We start from the raw sequence: 21,671 nt of genomic DNA on the forward strand, positions 1-21,671 counted from the left end.
CCCCTAACCCCCCGAAGAAAAAGAAAGAAAAATATCCCACACAAACAAACAACCGGGAACTTAAAGCAATGCTGTCAGTAGTTAATTCAAGAAGTGATTAACTCACAATGAGTTTTAGTAAAAGGGCAATTACATGGTTTGATATTGATAAATTGTCTGCAATACGTGTATATGCTGACTATGAAGTGTGCTATTATATTAATAACCAATACATACATTTACACCATCCATTATAGTCGCTACAGGACTCTTTACAATGTCCACATGTCTTGTTGCAAGACGCACCCCATAATCTATCTGCACAGACTAAGTATGAAAAGAAAAACACATCTATTACAATAATTAATGTTAACCATTTTGACGGTTAGAGATTTGCTTTCTAAATGTATAAAAGTCGGCCAACGCTACACACACACACACACACACACACACACACTCTCTCTCTCTCTCTCTCTCTCTCTCTCTCTCTCTCTCTCTCTCTCTGTCACACACACACGCTCTCTAAATCACGTACACTTAATCACAAACACAATTAAAGTTTGTTTGGTTAAGGACACCACTAGATAACATTGACTTTTAATCATAGGCTATTGGATGTTGGTAATTTTGACAAATAGTTTACGAGGGGAAACCCGCTACATTTTTCCATTGGAAGCAATGGATATGTTCTATGTACCATCTCAGATAGGATAGCACATACCACGGACTTTTATATACCAGTTGTGGTGCACTGGCTGGAAAGAAAAAATAGTCAAACGGGCCCACCGGCGGGGATAATCACAAACACGTACGCACGCACACACACACATGCACACTCTCTCACACACACACACACACACACACACACACACACGCACATACACACACAGACACGCACACTCACACGCAATACACACATGCACATCGACACACATACACACACAAGCACACACACACACACACACACACACACACACACCAGTATCTAGTACATAGGTCAAATCGGGGATCAGTGCCCCCCAACTATTCCGATTACCGGAGTTCTGCGATGAACGATATTCAGGCTTTCTGGTGTTCGTCTTACAAACCGTTACCAGATGTATGTTAGCGCATTCCCACACTAGAATACTCTTAAAGTAGGTTTTGCGTGTTTCATTATACATGTGCACCGTATCAGTAATGAAATGAGTAATGAAAAGTTACCTGAACATCGAATTGGAGCCCATCCAGGCAGACACGTACAATGTCCAGTCATTCTGTTGCAGGAAGTGTCAACACAGTGACCACATCTGTTATTGCAAGATTCACCCCATTTTTCTATGACGCAGTCTAGAAAACAAACCCTCGATACATTTTATTTACGGTATATGATATCTATCGTATAGCTATTTCTACATTAAGTTGGACGATAGAGATAATGCTTTCTTACCTAAAATGTTTTGTATCTCGTAAACGAATTTATATGTAACAGAACAATGTTTTGGAAAGCAATCAAAGTTAAATTATTTTTATAACAGATTAATAATAGAGTGACTTTCAAATAAACGTGTTCAGTTTATGATTACAATTTTGATGTCATGGAGTTTGATATACCAGTCGTGGTGCACTACTGGATTGACATATAGCCAAACGGGCCGACCAGCGGGGATAATCACAAGCAAACACGTATGCATACAAAAACATACACACGCAAACAAACGGGCATGGACACACGCAATCGCACATATTCACTCACTCGCGCACGCACATATAACACACACACAAACACACACATGCACAAACACACATGCACACGCGCACCCGCACACACACACACACACTCACATCAGTATCTAGTACATACGTCAAATCGGAGATGGGACGGAGATCATTGCCCTCCAAGTATTGAGATGTTTAGAGGTCTGCGATGAACGATATTCGGGCTTTCTGCTGTTCGTCTTACAAAATGTTACCAGATGTACGTTAGCACATTCTCCTACTATAATACTCTTTAAGTAGATGGTGCGTGTTTCATTAAACGTGTGCACTATATCAGTAATGAAAAGCTACCTGCATATATAACTGGAGCCCAAGCAGTCTAACACATACAACTTCCAGTTTTTTTCATAGTTTTATTAAAAGGTCAGTTACATAATTTCATATTGATAAGTCATCTCCAATACGTGTATATACTGATTATGAAGCATGTTATTATAGTTGTAGCCAATACATGCATGTACATGTCAGTGGAGCCCATAATGCAACAAAATGACAATTTCCAGTCTGTTTATTACAAGAAGACCCTTTACAATGTCCACATCTCTTGCAAGACTGACTCCATTATCCATCTGCAGAGACTAAGTATGAAAAGCAATACACTCCTATTAAAATAATTAATGTTAAGAATTATGAAGGTTAGAGATGTGCTTTCTAAATGTATAAAAGTCAGCCAACAACGCTACACACACACTTAATGACGTCATTCGGGTTTATTAAATAGTAGTTGTGTCACAATTTTACTTTAATTTGACATATTTTGCAGTCTCATAATAACACAATCATATCTTTTCAGGTTGGTATCTACATAGAAAGATTTGATATTTGCTATGGATCAAAAATTGTAATATAGAAGAGAAATTATATCTCAAATATAAGTGCAGAGAACGATTTTCATCACGATAACGGTTTTGGTATACAGATCATAAATAAAAATTAACATAACATTGTGTTGATATAACTGTAGTAATGTTTAGGAGTTGACGATAACATTGGTATATAGCTACGTGTAAAATGGTAAATGTGATAAGAGATTCAATTTAGTATGTTAATTCACACATATTTGTTTACCACGTAATACGTGCTACGATTTGTATAGTATATAATAACCATGTATATATATGATTCAGAACATGTGATGAATAGCATCTTTTTTTCTTATTCATAAATGTTTTAAGATCAAATGTGAGAATACTTCAATCTAATGCTAATGCGGTATTTCAACATTTATGTATGTTGGGTATTCATTATATAGTACTGTACAATGCATCAATAACGAATACCAACGTGTACATTTTGGCAGAGCCCATCCATACATGCACCTGTTGCAATTTCCAGTACGTTTGTCACATTTAGATTCTGTACAGTTACCACATTGGCTAGAGCAAGAGTCATCCCAAAAGCCATCGGGGCATGCTGTAATAAAAATAATTTATAAATCTCAGTTATAATTATTAGATCATTTTATATAGGATAAAATGGAATATAAAAATGAAAAATTAAACTCCAAACAAAACTTACCCAACATAAGCATGGGCGTACGACCCGGGGGGGAGGGGGGGGGGCAGGGGGCAGGGGGGCAGGGGGGGGGGCAAGGTCAATCCCGGCAGCCATGTTAAAACAGTCGATCAAACGAACATTTATCCCAGGTTTATTTATGAGCCCATGGGATATTTTCAGTGTGTAAGTACACACACTTTGCAGTTATGGGAATATTTACATCAATAATACTAATGTCAACGTTGTGTCATAGCTTTTATATGCACAGAAATCTGGGAATTCAATAAAGTCGAAAATCATAAGGCCAAAACGCGGACCTCAAACATTAAATCAACACATTTAGCGATTGTAATATACTAATATCCCATAAATATATTACGGCAACTATTTACAAACATAGCTTCATACACTATAAACATATTATTTTGAAATACCACTAAATGTAGATCGTATTGTGCATCCAAACGGTCGCTAATAACAATAGTTATGCAACTTCGGTTTTGTCTATAGTGCGCGACACGACAAACTGCACTACTAAGAATTTAATTAAACAATAACTATAATAAATGGCATAGTTCCAGACATTACAGAATGGAAGCAAATATGCAAATAATTACTACTAAATGTAAAAATAAATATTCTGTTTTGTCCAATATTAAAATTACTTGAGAAAAGTCCATGTTACAACACACAGTTGAGAAATGTTTTTGGGACAGCCATGACAATATATATAACGGTGGACAATCGCAAATTGGTGCACTTGTAACCCATCACATCACTGTCAGATATAAAACAAACTTCCTGAAAAATGCTATACAAAATGTGTGGTTTACTATGCAAAATTCATTATACAATTTGTATAACTTATTTCGCGCCCTGGAAAACATACCTTAATAAAACAGTTTGCACACAAATAATCTTGTATTGCATTTGAAAAACTCAGGCCTGTTTAAATACGAAAGGGCAACATGGAACTGATGTCATCGGACATAGCGACTGACTGGGTTACTTTCAGAAATACATGTTTGTACATCAGGCCTTTAATTGGCTCTCGTTTTAGAGATAAAGTTGGATCTGACCTAGGTAACGCTTAAGTATAAAATGCTGTTCACCTATCCAGAAGTGCAATTACTGTTTAAATAAACATGATGGCACTAGGTGGGTTTTTTTTACATTATTGAATGGTATAACATAAACCACAGTCACCGTTTTCTTAAAAATGCTTGTGAGCGCTCGCTCTCTCATGGTTCCTAATATGCTAAATATTAGGGGAAATATTCCTATCAGAACCACTAAACACAGTGCAGAATTGGAAAGTAAAAAACTCTGTCTAGCTATGAAGTCCAAGAAGCAATGCTCTTGTAAGCGGATTCACCTATGCCAGGCCTAGAATCAAGTACTAGCTTGGTATACATCCACTGCCTGTCGTGTAGAAGACTTAAAGACAGTGTGGTTGCCCCTCCCATGTGGGTGTACCCCAATGTAAAAGATTCCAATGTTTACTGCTAAAAGAATCAAATGCAGCATATTTTACATTTAATTTCTAGTTATAATTTTCCCATTAATGTTTTTATTTTTTATTTTTTATTGGGGTTTTTTTGTTTGTTTTTTAAATATAAAGTACTCAACAGACTACAAAGCGACTTTTCAATGTTCTCTCTAATTATTGTTTAACCCAACCGGACACCATTTAGAAATCCTGACCAGTTCTGGAGTTATATCATCATTCTTAACATGCGGTGTTTAGTGTATCACGTATAATCATAAATGGAAAAAAAAGTGAAACCAAATTCAGCTTACTCATATATGTGTAGTTAGTTTACAAAATTGCATGCAAGCAGGCAGCCGACTACTGGTATTGCCATCTTCCAAAATGGCCGCCGTTTTTAAAAACAAATGTGCGATGACCGTATCTAGTCCAAAGACCTGCTATATACATTATATTTAAAAGAAAAGCAAGCTAGCTAAATCACGAAATATTGCGCATTAGTAAAATAGAGTATATACAAATTTAGTATATGATACTTGAAAGAATATGCAGATAACCAATAAAGGCGGCCATTTTGAAAAGTGCCACGCCCACATATTCAAAGGTCAACTTTTATTACTGTTTGTGATTCCCAATGTTTGTTTCTAACTTTCTGCCAGGTTTGAAGCAACAAAATAGTGTAAGTCGCTTTTAATGATTTGTGGATATTTACAATGGTGGCCATTTTGAAAAAAAAAGGCACTTTGTGGGCCATGCCCACTTTCTCGGAAGGGTAACCCGAACTTATTTAGGTCGGCAGGTGTGAGTGATGTAGAAAACATTTTAAAACTTAATTCCCAGAACATTCGTCATGAATCCTTCCTAATTTTATATCTACCACCAGGACAATATTACCTGTTACTGACAATAAAAAGGATATATATATATATATATATATATATATATATATATATATATATATATATATATATATATATTATTAAAATCTCAAAATGCCCAAAGGTGACAAGATGGCATCCTTCAGATTTGTGAAATAGATATCCTAAACAAGTATAATCAGCCAAACAAAAGAAAAAAGAAGACTTAACATCCTAATTTGGTGTTTAGAGCTTCCCAGCCGGGCTATATAAGTGGTATTCATAATTCAACGTGCCAGCCCTTTCTTTCCTAGTTGTATTAACGGACTAGTCCAATTTCGGAAATCAGTCATTAAGTATCAAGTAAATAAACATCATCTGCAAACACCTGTAATGATTACAGTTAACTACTAATGGATATGTTTAGCAGTATGAATATCCTATGTCATAGGGAATTCGTGTTAGGAACACATGTCATGTCAAAGACGTAGTGGGCAATCTCTCAAGTCAATTGCCCATACCACATGTCATGTCAAAGAAGTAGTGGGCAATCTCTCAAGTTAGTTGCCCATACCGTCTGCCATGTCAAAGGAGTGGGCAATCTCTCAAGTTAGTTGCCCATACCGCCTATCATGTCAAAGAAGTAGTGGGCAGTCTCTCAAGTCGGTTGCCCATACCTACAACTGGTAATCCGATTTGTTGAATTTAATGCCCAGTACCTAAGTTATTCTAAAACCTAAAGCTAGAAGTTATAGTCTGAAGCTTAATTAAGCTAATGGAAATACATGTCTGTGTCAGTATATGATAAACATATTTAATAATTGTACATTACCTAGATCAGCCTTGACGGTAGTCAAGAAAGCAACAAACAGGATTGATAACTTCATTTCCAGTGTCTATAAATAAAATAAATGTAGTTTTAATTTTATTCTAAACTAAACAACAAGATGTGATTGTGTGCATGAGTCAATAACACAGACAACAAAACATGAGTACATTGACACAACCTTGACTTTTGTCTGTAATCACGGATGAATGTCACTGTCGCACCAACGTTTATTCCTGTCTGTACTGTCACGGCTGAAAGTCACTGTCGCACCAACGTTTATTTCTATCTGTACAGTCACGGCTGAAAGTCACTGTCATACCAACTTTTATTTCTGTCTGCATAGGCATGGCTGAAAGTCACTGTCACATCAACGTTTATTTCTGTCTGTGCAGTTACGGCTGGAAATCACTGTCACACCAACGTTGATTTCCGTCTGTACAGTCACGGCTGAAAGTCACTGTCACACCAACGTTGATTTCCGTCTGTACAGTCACGGCTGAAAGTCACTGTCACACCAACGTTGATTTCCGTCTGTACAGTCACGGCTGAAAGTCACTGTCACACCAACGTTTATTTCCGTCTGTGCAGCCACGGCTGAAAGTCACTGTCACACCAACGTTGATTTCCGTCTGTGCAGCCACGGCTGAAAGTCACTGTCACACCAACGTTGATTTCCGTCTGTGCAGCCACGGCTGAATTTTCTCTGGCTATAGTATATGAAACAGATGCTCTTTAATCTACTGCCTTTCTGATTGGGAACTAGTGTACAACAGTCACGGCAACGTGCACGTTGGAAAACAAAATTGAAGCAAAACCTAGTCATTTCTTAATAACATATTGATCATTTTCGAGTTCGATAATAACAAATACTTGGCATATTAATCACTAATACACACACTACAGTACAGGAAGAAACCCGTCCCTGACTTTCATCATATATCTACGTACTTAACCAGAACATTATTGAAAGGGGCTGCTGCCGGGTGTGCGTATTAATGGTTAATATACTCTTCAACAAAATTAGAGGAATGTAGGAACTAATATCCAATTAAAGAAGTATCTAGAGGTATAACTGTCTAGGCATAGATGCATGGTAATAATGAAGGACTTGGGAAGACATGACAACCAACAGTTCATGTTGCAGTAGATTGTATTGCTGCAAACGACTTTTGAGGGATGACGTGAGAATTGAACGTTCACGTCTTTTTATCAATAATGGGTAATACCCCCACAATTCGTCAAACATTTGGTTATTCGACGTTGCATGCTACATAACAATCTCGCAATGACGATTTGAGGAAGTCTATCCCATTCCTCTTGCAGCGCCAGGCCAAGTTCAGTTAAAGTAGCCGGCGGCTGTTGACGTCGCCGTACATGTCTCTCGATCACGTCCCAAAAATGCTATATGAGGAAAAGGTTAGGGTTCATTGCTGGTCAGTAATACTGACCAGTGACCCTTCCTTAAACAATATATCAATCATAGTGATGCCACTCCACATCATAACTGAACCACCGCCAAATTTCCTTGGCGTTCATTTCGATGTCACCAAGCGTGACCACGCCTATCCAAGAAGTGCAGAGTGAATCTGGACTCGTCAGAAAACATTACACGAGACCATCGACAATTCCTCGTTTCTACACTGTGGCGATCTCCATTTCGTAGACCCTGATTTGAGTGGTTGTTTGAGCTCCATTTCGTAGGCCCTGATTTGAGTGGCTGTTTGAGCTCCATTTCGTAGACCCTGATTTGAGTGGCTGTTTGAGCTCCATTTCGTAGACCCTGATTTGAGTGGCTGTTTGAGCTCCATTTCGTAGACCCTGATTTGAGTGGCTGTTTGAGCTCCATTTCGTAGGCCCTGATTTGAGTGGCTGTTTGGGCTCCATTTCGTAGACCCTGATTTGAGTGGCTGTTTGAGCTCCATTTCGTAGACCCTGATTTGAGTGGCTGTTTGAGCTCCATTTCGTAGACCCTGATTTGAGTGGCTGTTTGAGCTCCATTTCGTAGACCCTGATTTGAGTGGCTGTTTGAGCTCCATTTCGTAGACCCTGATTTGAGTGGCTGTTTGAGCTCCATTTCGTAGACACTGATTTGAGTGGCTGTTTGAGCTCCATTTCGTAGGCCCTGATTTGAGTCGCTGTTTCAGCTCCATTTCGTAGACCCTGATTTGAGTCGCTGTTTGAGCTCCATTTCTGATGAATCGATCCTGCTAATTGGATCGACCATCAACATTTTGGGTCTGCTGGCGAAACATTGAACATATTGGCTACATCACGCTGAATTCTACCAGTTTGAAGCATGTCAATAGCCCTAAGACATCTTTACATATGGCTACATCACGCTTAGCTACAGCTAAATTTTTGTTAACGTTAAAAATACGACCTTTTTCCATTTGTCACGCAAACACTACTTTGCAAAATAAATGAACACGAAGATTTTGGATTTTTTTGCAAGATATGTCCCCTACAGTTTTCAAATTGTTAATACAAAAAATAATTGAATATTAAGAGAGTACTAATCAAATAAATACTTACATGTCAGATTTTAAGCATTGCCTGAAATCCGTGACCTTTTGACCTCTGATGATCTACCTATTGACCCCAATTGAATCTGTCACTGGTATGCCTGTACATCTCACCAATATCAATATGTGTAATGTTAGCTCGCTAGTATACACTGATCTGGTTTAGACATATGACCATTTTTATTTCGCCTTAGCTACAGCTACATTTTTATTAACGTTAAAAATACGACCTTTTTCTATTTGTCACGCAAACACAATTTTCAAAATAAATGAACACTAACACTTCGGATTTGTTGAAAGATATGTCCTCTACAGTTTTCAAGTTGTTAACACAAAAATAATTGAATATTAAGAGAGTACTAATCAAATAAATGCTTATATGTCAGATTTTAAGCATTGCCTGAAATCTGTGACCTTTTGAACTTTGGTGACCTAAATAATAATTATAATATACACACCAACGGACATAGGCCACCAATACCAATATTTTGAGTGGTCACAGAGTATTCTGTCATCTTAAACTTAAGTTATGTCCATCTTTGTTATCCCTACCCCATAACTCTAATTCCAAAAATCTTGCGTCATGGTTCACTTTAACCCCTCCAAAACCATAGTGTGTCCCTGTTTATCCAGTGTTAACATTCATAATCCTAAAATATAGGTCAGAAGCTGTTAGAAAAACATAGTTTAGTCAATTCGTGGGCGGAGAGGGGGGGGGGGGTGGTGCGTGCAAGGTGGGCCCCTTCAGCACACGGACTAGTACTTTCAATAAGCTAGTTTCTGCTAGTTTTAGGCGTGACTTATTTTTGTTCCCTTCATTGAGATATGAACAAAAACGTCAGCACCTCTCGACCAGTCAGATTGTCGTAAAGTGTATAGACGCAAATAAGCATTCATTATTTGTTGTTTTTCTTAACGCGATTTCACTTTTTGTTGTGGGGTTTTCGGGGTTTTTTAAAGGAAAAAATTCATTCTCATCATGAAGGGACTCAATTGGTATAGGTAATTTCACTCGCTATTAAGTTTAAAATTTAAAAGAAAAGATAAAAAAAAGTGCCTTTCGTCAAATATATCATATTAAAATATTACTATTGTATATTTAATATTTATTGTGTACGAAGCAAAAACAAGGGTGCGAAGAGTGACTGTCGTCAACCGTATAGTCTGGTCGTTGAAGGCGAAAAAGGTTGAACCCAGAAAACAAAATGGTATAGAAATGAGTTTGGTATTATTAGAAGCGCTGTGTTTTGTAGAACATCATATCCAAAATCCGCTAAAATCCACTTTGTTTATAGACGGGTTTTTCCGATTGTCGCCCAGCAGTTTATGACGTTAACGATAGATGGCGTAACCGTACGGTCGCCATTAAGGGAGTGAAATTCACGCAACAATAACTTGACGGCATTGCATCTTGGTGCAATTTCAGTATTTATGATTTTCTTGGAACGTTTTGTAAAAGCAAAACCAGTCTCTCGGATAATTCAACCTCATTCAAAGATTGTATATTCATATCAATGTCGGTGGAAATCTGTCAATGATTAAAAACATAAATAATAAAGCACCTATATACGCCAATACAAAAGCATAGTGAACAAATTAAACACGCGCAAGTAAATGAGTTTGATTGTTATTAAGTGAAACTTTACTGAATATATCCTAAAATATAGAAAAAAACACATTTCAATTATGTACGTTTGTAGAAAACGTGGTTTAGCATTTTAAAAAACGAAAGACTGACCTTAGATCTAGTTGTCAACGTTTAGCTGTTACTATTATTAGCTCTGGGATATTCCAGATGTGATCACATGGGGTTGAAGAGGGACGCAGTTCACACTTCCAAATATTGCTCTCTTATTTTTAATTAATTATGTTTTTATATATAAATATGAGTTATTATGGTGTTAAATGTGTGTAAATAAATGATAAATAAATAATTTACTGACGTAATACGCATGCAGGCCACATCAAAAATCGCACCCCCACCCACTTTGTCAAATGTAATTTTTTAAATTATTATTATTATTATTTATTTGTTTATTTGTTTATTTGTTATTATTTTATTATTATAAATATTTAAAAAATCATTATTTTTTGTTTCTAGAAAAGCAAATTAAATTCAATTAATCATCCACAATAGTCAACATTAAATTACCCTGAACACTCGCCTCTGGTTAGTCATTAGGCCTAACTGTTCGATATACTAGTTAATTACAAAACGAACCCCTTTGACACTGACGATGCCCAAGACAAGTACAAACAAAACAGGAGCATAGGCTGGGGAGGGGGTCATCTGATACCCATGTCAGCAGACGCTAAAATACTGTTTTAAAGTTCAATATATTAGGCTATACAGGTGTCCAGGGAAATTATATTTGCTTGCATAAGTTTAAATTATTCGTTATGCTTTTGTATGAATTTCACGTGTATATACATGCTTTATTATTTACGTTTTTAATTATTAACACACTTCCACCAACTTTGATATGAATCTACATTCTTTAAATGAGGTTGAATTATCCGACATATTGGTTTTGCTTTTAGAAAATGTACTAACAAGGTCATAAATACTGAAAATGCAACCAGATGCAATGCCTTCTAATGTTATTATTGTGCAAGTTTCACTCCCTTAATGGCGGACCAATCACGTGATTCTAAACATGGCCGCGCACAGTACTTTGACGTCACTGGCCAATAAACCCGTCTATAGTTTAGGTTACGTGTGGCATCATTTAACCAGTGCGCGGCGATTGAAAATACAATGGTAACTAAGTTTATTTAAGTACGTCACAGAACAACGTATCATAAAATGTCATGGTGCAGGGAAACCCTAATAACTATAGTTTATAAAGCTGCAAATTCAGGTCCGTAGCCAACGGGGGGGGGGGGGGGGGGGGGGGGGGGGGGGGGTTATAGCGGTATGGTTAATAATAATATTATATACGAGACAAAAAGAGAAAGACATAATTAGCAGGGGCGTAGGCTGGGGGGTGGGGGGGGGGGTTCAGAAGCAAATGGTCCGCTTTCAGAACTAAAACAGACAGGTTTATACATATGGAGTTTCTGGTGGTGCAAAAACAAAATAGAAAAGGTTCACTTGGTTAATATTCGACCCTCCCCCCCTCCCCCCCACACACACAGGTCCAGCTCACGCTACGCCCCTGAGTAGATTAAAAGTGCATTTTATTACAAGATAACAGATACATAAAGATCTTCAGAAAGTCAACACAGTCTAAACTGACAACATATCACGTAACAATATTAGTTAGTTTACAGATTAGACTGGAAGCATACAATAGCCGATGTATTATTTGTGCTGGGGTGTCGTTAAACATCCATTCAATACAGGAAGCATAGATTAACTCCAGTTATTTATTCTTCTTTTTTCGTCAGAGGGGCGGGATTTAGCTCAGTCGGTTGTGCGTTCGCTTGAGGTGCTTGCGTCGCAGGATCGAACCACCTCAGTGAATTAGTTCAACTGATTGGGTTTTTTCTCGTTCCAACCAGTGCACCACAACTGGACAAAGGCCGTGGTATGTGCTTTCCTGTCTGTGGGAAAGTGCATATAAAAGATCCCTTTCTGCATTAAGAAAATGTCGCAGGTTTCCTCTGTTGACTACGAGTCAGAATTATCAAATGTTTGGCATCCAATAGCCGATGATTAATATTCACTGAGTGACTGATAACATTTTTATTTCAGCGACATTTTAAGATATTTCACTAAATGTTATATAATAAAAAGATGTTTTCAAATATCTTCGTTCTGCTAAAGATCGCATGCACATTACCGGTTAGTTCGTGTGAGTGTGAACGAAGCTTTAGCACACTCCGGCGACTACATACATACATACATGCGTCTATGGGACTGGGTCGCCTTTCTAATTTGGCGCTCCTAAATATTCAATATGACAAAGATATAGATGTGAATGAGATTGCAACATTATTCGTCCAACAGCACCCGAGGTAAATGCAACTCGACTCTGTATTTATAAAATGAAATGATATGATCTTATGCAAGTTAGGGATCGGGAAGTAGAAAGAACGTTTATCTGAGGTTCCATTTGCTGAAGGTTCGATCCTCCTCAGTGGGCCCGTTTGATTATTTCCCGTCCCAACCAGTGATCCATAACTGGTCCATCAAAGGACGTCGGTTGTGCTATCCTGTTTGTGGGATGTGGGAAGTGCACATAAAGATTCCTTGTTGCTATTTGGAAAGAGTAGCCAGGTGGCGACAGCAGATTTCATCTGTGACCATGCGTCGATATAACTGCGTTTGCCATCCAATAACCACAGGGGCGGGACGTAGCCCAGTGGTAAAGCGCTCGCTTGATGCGCGGTCGGTGTGGGATCGATCCCCGTGGGTGGGCCCATTGGGCTATTTCTCGTTCCAACCAGTGCACCACGACTGGTTTATCAAATGTCGTGATATGTACTACCCTGTCTGTTGGATGGTGCATATAAAAGATCGTTTGCTGCTAATCGAAAAGAGTAGCACATGAAGTGGCGACAGCGGGTTTCCTCTCTCAATATCTGTGTGGTCCTTAACCATATGTCTTACGCCATATAACCGTAAATAAAATATGTTGAGTGCGTCGTTAAATAAAAAAAAGTCTTCCTTCCAATAACCGCTGATTAGAAGTCAAGGTGTTCCAGTAGGCTTAAGTTTATTACAATTTCGCCAAGTATCATTCATTATAAATACATTAGTACGACTGAAAACAAACGTTTTCTTGTCGTGGCTTTGTGATCAGGCCATTTTACATGCATACCACAACGTGATGCAACTTGTTAACGTATATTTCGCAATAAACGTTTGTGTAATATTCTCGAGTGTAACTGGCGTCATCACATTGTTTGGCAAGGGGTTCTACATCAGTGTTTCTGCTAGAAAGAAATTTTTGGGTATGGCACTATGGAATTGATTTCAACCACAGTCAACAGGAGGTATGGGGGACTTCCCCCAGAAAGAAAATGGGTTAAGTTCAAGGTTAGGGTTAAGAAAGGCATACAGTAATGATAAGATTAATTAATTTTGTCAAAAGGTAAACAAAAAAACCCTAAATAAAAGCTGCAAACATATTTGGGTATGGCGCCAAACCCATGTTACCCTCTAGAAACCCCCCCGCCCAGTCTACGGCTCCGAGCCCTCGGCTCTCGCATTTGATGAGTTCCGTTCAAATGTAATTTCGACCGCCCCCCCCCCCCCCCCCCCCCCCTCCCTTTTGGTGGGGGATTGGTGGGTTCGTCCGACACCCCATGGCATTGATCATGTTTGTTGTCGAGTATTTATTTATTTATTTATTTATTTTTAATAAATATTTCACAAAACTAAAAGAAAAAGTGTTTTAGGTGGCAGACCTTCGTTTTTTGAAAACCCCAGGAGTACTAAAAATCGCACTCCTCAAAATGCTTATGAGATTATTTTTTTGGGGGGGAGGGGTATGTGGTTGAAATTACACTTCAAAATACAGAGGAGGGAAAAATCGCACCCCTCAAAATAATCAGAATTAGAGGCAAGAGACCGAGAGGAATTGCACCCATGAACATGATTAAATTTGAGGAGTAATGATTTCTAAATTAAATATCTTAAGGGGTAATGTTTTGTGTTTTCAAAATAAATATCCTAATTTAACTAATATGATGGCTGTTCGCAGCCTTACACAAGAAAAGGAAACACCATGAACACAAAATGTATCCATTTCTTATGTATTATATGCATATCATGTTGCATTAAAATTCGTCCCCCATGGTATTGATCATGTTTGTTGTCGATAATTTATTTATTTATTTATTTTTAATCAATAATTTCATAAAACTAAAAGAAAAAGTGTTTTAGAAACAACATATTTTTTTTAATTATGTACTGGGCCAGCGGAGTGTATTTGAAAGAGGGGGTAGAGGTGGGGGTACTAGTAGTGTGCTGTCAGTTGTGTGTTGTGTGTGTGTAAGAGAGAGAGAGAGAGAGAGAGAGAGAGAGAGAGAGAGAGAGAGAGAGAGAGAGAGAGAGAGAGAGAGAGAGAGAGAGAGAGAGAGAGTATATATATTTGAGTAGGGGTTCGGAGGCATGTTCTCCCGGAATAATTTAAAAGTTCAGATGTTAACATAAGGCCTATGGCATCTCCAGCCTTTTGAGCACAGTAACAGGAAAAAAGAGGAGACCATGGCCCTATCGGCGCTCACCTCTTCTGCAGCCCCTAATACACAATTTGAAGAAGATTTCTTTTTTTTTTCTTTTTTTTGCGTATGTTTGTTTGTTTGTGGTTTCTTTTGGGGTTTTTTGTTTGTTTTTTAGACATACAAATAGCATACATACAAATAATATAGACATAGAATAATGAAGATGTGGTGTACAAATGTTTTTGAAACCGACCCTACCTAAAAAAACCAAAAGGAGATGGGGGGCTTACCCTAATTATTTTTCTCTACTTTAATATATAGATATATATATATATATAAGGTTAAAAAGAGTACAAATGTAGTTTTAATTAAAACATTTTTTAGACTGGCCCTACCTAATGTTTTTTAATCATGTTCGTAGAAACTGTGTATTATTATTATTATTATTATTATTATTATTATTGCATGTATTATCATGTTGGTAAAGTCACGTCGCCGTGGGGTGGGTGGGGGCGGTTGTTACAGAAACATTATATAAATTTAGAAGGGAACCTGGGAGTCGTCTCAGCGTTACTGGTATAAAAAAATATGTATTTTGAGTTTATTGCCCCTTGCAATTTTGCGCATTTCGAATATGACTAAATACAGGAAAATAACCTTTTAGTCATACAGTGTATATATTTTGCGGTAAAATTAATAAAAAAAAAAATGTACGTAAGCAGCCTCAAAATTTAAATCGGTTTAAAATTATTAAGTTCAAGCCCTGTTGATAGTATGTGTACTGTCCGCAGTTAGTTTCTCTTTCAGATAATCTACCTCAGCAGCTGATAATTTGTAATTTTTATTTATTTATTATTGTTATTATTATTTATTTTTTATTTTTTATTTTTATTTTTTTAGTACTGTAGGGGCAATATTACGCTATTCATGTGTCTATGAAAACCGTTCACAAAAGGGTCCGCTAGATTCATATACTCCCCCTCCCCTGTTCAGAAAACGTACTGTTCGTACAGTACTTAGTATGTATTCCTCCTGTTCCAGATGGTTCGGTAGTATGGATCAGTCGAGTACTTATTTACCGCTTATATACATTTTTGTTGTGAATTGTCAGCCCTCGGTCGCGGTGGCTATATGCACGGCCGTCGTATATATAGTCACATCGTATATAAAGACCGTCTAGTTTAGAGTATTCTTTAAAAATTTAACAATTCCTATTCCAAGTCAGCTGTTATGGCATATTTTGCATATTAATGAATTTAATAAGGTGGAAAATGAAGGTGTTTGTGATCTAGATGTTTAGGTTTTTTTTGCGTACGACTAACGATAAATTTACCTATAGATGCAAAGGCCTAACCAGTCGGGATTGTCGACGTTTAACATGTTTCTGTTTATAAAATAAATTAATACATACGCTTATTATCATTCAGTACATGTTTTTATTAATTTTTATTAACTTATTTTCATTGGGGTTTTTTTCTTCTATTTACCCTACGTCACAGAGGACGGTCAAGCGTTCTCGTTACACAAGCTTGGTAAATCGTTTTGACGCCGTAGTTATTCGGGGGTTACCCATTACGTAAATACAAAAATAATACGTCACACCTCTTCGCTCCAAATAGCCGTTATTTTTTCCTGAATTATGGACCGTTGACATAATTCAATTATTTTTTACAAAATATCAGTAATAAGTGGGTTATGTTATTTATGTATATGTTAAATAAAGTACTTTTAGCGACAAATCAAATGTATATATTTCCAGATAATACTTTGTTAGGTCATTAATTAGGTCAACCATCCGTGACAGAGCGCCTTTAAGGGGCGGGACGTAGCCCGGTGTTAAAGCGCTCGCTTGATGCGCGGTCGGTTTGGGATCGATCCCCGTCGGTGGGCCGATTGGGCTATTTCTCGTTCCTGCTAGTGCACCACGACTGGTATATCAAAGGCCGTGGTGTGTGCTATCCTGTCTGTGGGATGGTACATATAACAGATCCCTTGCTGCTAATCGAAAAGAGTAGCTCATGAAGTGGCGACAGCGAGTTTCCTCTCTCAATATATGTGTGTTCCGTGACCATATGTCTGACGCCAAATAACCGTAAATAAAAAATGTTGAGTGCATATATTTAATATGTAATTACAGCCGTGAAAAAGTCTCTGTCAGTCGATAACATCTTAAAAATTGCAGCAAACTCAGGAATGTCCCTTTAAGTTTAAGTTTAAGTTTAAGTTTAAGTCTGAAAAATAAGGACTAGTAACAGTTTTTAAATTCAGTATAATTGTAAATTGTTCTAGTAACAGTTTTCAAATTCAGTATAATTGTAAATTTTTCTGTTAGCTGTTTATGATATTGCTTCAAATACTCAGTAGCTAACTAATATTACAATTTACAATGTGTACGAATCACTTTCATAATGCGTTATGGAAAATTTAAAGTAATCATGTTAATCTAATTTAGTGTGCTACAAGCTAGGTGCATCAACATTATTGTACTTATAAATAGATGTATTTCTTAATATAGTGTAAAAACAATTTAATACAAATCACTGTATAACGTGACCGTTACATAAGATTCATATTATTTTGGATATAACAAAACATATACATGTAGCTACAAACTGAGCACCACATAAAACATATTTAAGTGTATTCACAATAATACCACTTTTTTGGATTTAACACAATCGTTTATCCAGTATGAACATGAATAATATCGCTACGTACTGTTTCAGTCCTACTTTTGTCCTGCCTTTTCCTTCTATTTTCCAATTGTTATCCTACTTTTTCTATATTTTAATTCCTACTTTTGTCCTACGTTTGCATAGCGTTGTGATGGAAGCCTAACTTGGGGGAAATGCAACGGTAATTAAAGATAGGAGAGTAATTTATCGTAGTTGTTTAAAATTTGGTTCGGACTTTAGTTTAAAACAAAACAAAAAACAAACTAGCAGGCGCGGTTCAAGAATGTTTTAATAGAGGGGGGCCGAAAAGCAGTTGTTGTTTTTGGTGTATTCAGTAATATATATTATTTGACAAAAAATGGGGGAAGGGGGGGGGGGGGTCCGGACCTGAATCCGCGCCTGATTATTTTTGAAATAATCTATCATGTGAATTTGAACAGATGGCTATTGGAGACTGGAGTGAAAATACTGTAAGATATAATTGTTGTGAAAAGTGAATATTGTTGATCTCACAGAGGCGGATCTAGGGGGTGGGGGTGGGGTGGAGATGGTTCTCGTCCAATAGGCTACGGATTTTCACCACAACGTGAATCATCGACGTCCCAAACTGCGTTCACCTAACGACAAAAACACGAATACGATATTTACGGAAATACTATTCTACATGTTTCAGCTACAATACGTGAAACAAAATAAATTGCAATCAAGTAACATAAAAAATCAACAATGTAGACGTAAAACAAATCTATTCTAACAAATAAAAGTGAAACACGCTCCGTTAAACAGAAAAAGGGTTCGACGTTTCTAACTGCGTTCAGGCGCATGCGTTTACAAAAAGTATCGTACTGCGCATGTGCGGTTCGTCATTTTCAATGTTTAAGGCACCCACAGTGAAAAAATATATGTTTCTTAATTATGTACAGTTGCCGAACACTTAATTTTTTTTTTTTTTTTTAAAGGAAATATTCAATTTATCAAGCATTCTGGTCTGGTCCGCGTTTTACCAACACACATCGCTCACACTTGATGTCAATACTGATAGGCATTACGTTCATACCTGCGAATAGTTTGTAAAAAAAAAATTTTTTAATGAATTGATTCTTAATTAACAACTGTTATGAATGGATTATGAATACTATTCACTACAACAGAGGCACAAAAATGTAGCATATCTTTTGCAGATCGAATAGGCCTATAATAATTGAAAACAAATTCTAACAGCAGGGGTCTTAAAAGGCGTAAAAATTAAATTCTTTGGCCTTGTTGATCTGGCACGTGTGAGGTCATGTGACCCGCACCGAAAGTTAATCCATCTTTCTCCATTTTAAGTCAATGTTTACGAGTCATGTGGACCCGATATCGGTAATTTTAAAGAATAAATAAAAACGACTTAGTAAAATTAATGGTTTTAGGGGTTTGTAAAGTTTTGTATTGAGATACTTACTTTTCTCAACTTTATTGTTTATAAAAATGTTCCTGAACTGTGAAGGAAAACCTCATAAATGAACGACATGCCGATGACAACAAATCGGATGTTGATTGCGCGAATCGTGCACGAGAAAACAAAGTGAACGGAATTTGAAGCATAACGCAGTTAGGGACGTTGACGAAACTCGTGGTATGAAATTCCATATTGTAAACAACATTGTTTAATAATCTTATAATATATTAATTTCCATCCACTTCTAAACTTCCCCCAAAGTTCCCTTGGCATTCCGCCTCATTTCATTGCCTCCCCATCCCCAAACGGATTTTCTGTATCCGCCACTGCCTTGGTATTTTCACTAGTTCAATGATTAATTAAACTTACCCTACAAATATAAGACGCTTCATGTTTAACCCGTATCTTCAAAATGCAGGATAGATATGACGTCATTAGCTCATGTGATGACAATGACGTTGGTTAGTATATTTACACACTACAGTACGTGACACCATGATCGGGCACATCACCTTGCGGGATTTATGACCTTTTTTTCTTTCTTTTTAGAAAGCTCATGGCATAGAAAGATGAAATGCATGTGTTTGTTTTCTGTAAACGGGTCATTTTGGCAACAAGTGGTCGAAATAAAAGACACTGTTCCTTCTTTGAGCCCTATGTTTTGAGTTTGGGGATATGATTAATTAATGCTAAATAACACTAACAAATTAGCCAAATCTGCCCGCTTTGGTTTTCTTCTTCTTCTTGTTTTTTCTTTTCTTTTTCTTTTTTTAATAAATATGTTTTCTATACCAAGCTGTTATTTTCAAAATGGCAAGGTGAGTGAGGGTGTTACAGAATTCAAGATGGCATCCACGATGGCCACCATTTCATGTTATTGGCAATAACTGCTTCTATATTAAAGCTAGGATGATAAATGTTGTGTCTAGTCATAGGTTTTGGGAGTAAAATAATCCATTTAAACCGTTTACATAGTTCAGTCATACTGTGCCTTTTTCAGGGGTGGTGGTACACATGTGTTACTTTTACAGTACAAGATTTATTTCGTGCAGAAAGCTGTGAGAAAATTTGATGTCAAGCTGCATTCTCTGCAGGCGTCTGGTGAAGGCTTCTTACACAAGAGATGTATTATAAATCATTATTTTTTTCCCCACAAACTGTGGGTAACACACGTGACATCCTGTACAAAATGTATTTGTATTGTCCAGATTTGTAATGCTATTGGTTTATCTAATTGTAGCTCGATGTCAGGACTGTTTAGAATAGATGGCCGGGGGGGGGGGGGGGGGGAGGGGGGGGGGGCTGTAAATTGATGTCACATGAATGGAAACTAGAAGAAACAATGATGTCAAAAATAAATGATATTCCTGTTAATTTTTACACTTCATGAAACCCTGTATATGACTAGTATAAGATATTTGCTGGATCTAGCATTGGCAGGTAATCTGCAAACTAAATGGTTGGGTGGAACTGATCGATGCTGCGTGAATTTGTATGGGTCTACATGTATATCTGAAAACTCGTACTAAGTATTGTACATGTAGTTTGTGTTCATTGCTTGAGAAAGGTGGGGTCTAGCTCAGTCGGAATAGGAATCGCCTGGCTTTTTTAATTGTAAGATCAAACACCTTTTGTGACATATCCTCTGATTGGATCACCGCCATCCAACAGTCAATGACCCACAACTGGTATGTGCTGTCTTATCCACGGGCATGTGGATATAAAATATCCTTTGCTGCTAATAGAAAAATGTAGCAAGTTTCCACTATGACTACAGGTCAAAATTATCAATAATTTAACATCCAGTAGACATTGATTAATAAATCAGTGTGCTATAGTGGTGTCAATAAACACACACACACACACACACACACACACATGCACACACACACACACACACACACACACACACACACACAAACACGCGCACACACACACACACACATGCACACATTTTTTTGCAGGTAGATTAAATGTAGGCCTAAGGTGCCAGACGTTTTGTTTTGCCAGTGTACTGCCTGGCTGTGTTGATGGCCTAACCACTACGCCACCGAGGCCGGTTAATATTAAAAGTAATAGTTCTGATTGCACAAATAAAGAATTGTGCCAATAGGTTACAACACGTACTCAGGAAGTACTAAATGTAAATGTCTGTCCAATATTATCCACTGTCTGTTGATTTAAACTTTGTTTTTTACATAGTGTCCATTTGCTGATTTAAACTTTGTTATTTGTTTGGTACTGTCCACTTGTTCATCTCAATATAATTATTGTGTCGATGTATGTATTAGTGGCCGTGGATGTGGCGAGAACCCTTTCCACTTGTGAGCCATTCGTTTATGGCTGGCATTGGTTGAAAAAAAATTATGGACTCGTCTCCATTATGTTTCAGGAATGGATAGTTAATCGGACATTCCCCTAAACATAAGCTGTAAAGCGTATTGGACGCTATTTCCAAATTTGAAGATCATCGAACCGATTACTTGTACGAATTCAGTCAAACGTTCAGT

The 21,671-nt window shown here is 37.3% G+C and overlaps 1 protein-coding gene across 1 annotated transcript in view; it reads right to left on the bottom strand.

Annotated features, from left to right (window-relative positions):
• The window catches only part of LOC121385900 (scavenger receptor class F member 1-like), a 231,507-nt gene extending 211,911 nt beyond the window's left edge, over positions 1–19,596 (bottom strand). The window contains exons 1-5 of the mRNA XM_041516691.1: positions 19,531–19,596; positions 6,413–6,476; positions 3,022–3,150; positions 1,183–1,308; positions 217–306 (exon numbers count right to left, since the gene is read on the bottom strand). Of these exons, the coding sequence (XP_041372625.1) occupies positions 217–306; positions 1,183–1,308; positions 3,022–3,150; positions 6,413–6,476; positions 19,531–19,596 (475 nt within the window). The remainder of the gene's footprint in view (positions 1–216; positions 307–1,182; positions 1,309–3,021; positions 3,151–6,412; positions 6,477–19,530) is intronic.
• Positions 19,597–21,671: the final 2,075 nt, after the last annotated feature.

The sequence above is a fragment of the Gigantopelta aegis genome, chromosome 12 (assembly GCF_016097555.1).
Source record: "Gigantopelta aegis isolate Gae_Host chromosome 12, Gae_host_genome, whole genome shotgun sequence".
Taxonomy (NCBI): Eukaryota; Metazoa; Mollusca; class Gastropoda; order Neomphalida; family Peltospiridae; genus Gigantopelta; species Gigantopelta aegis.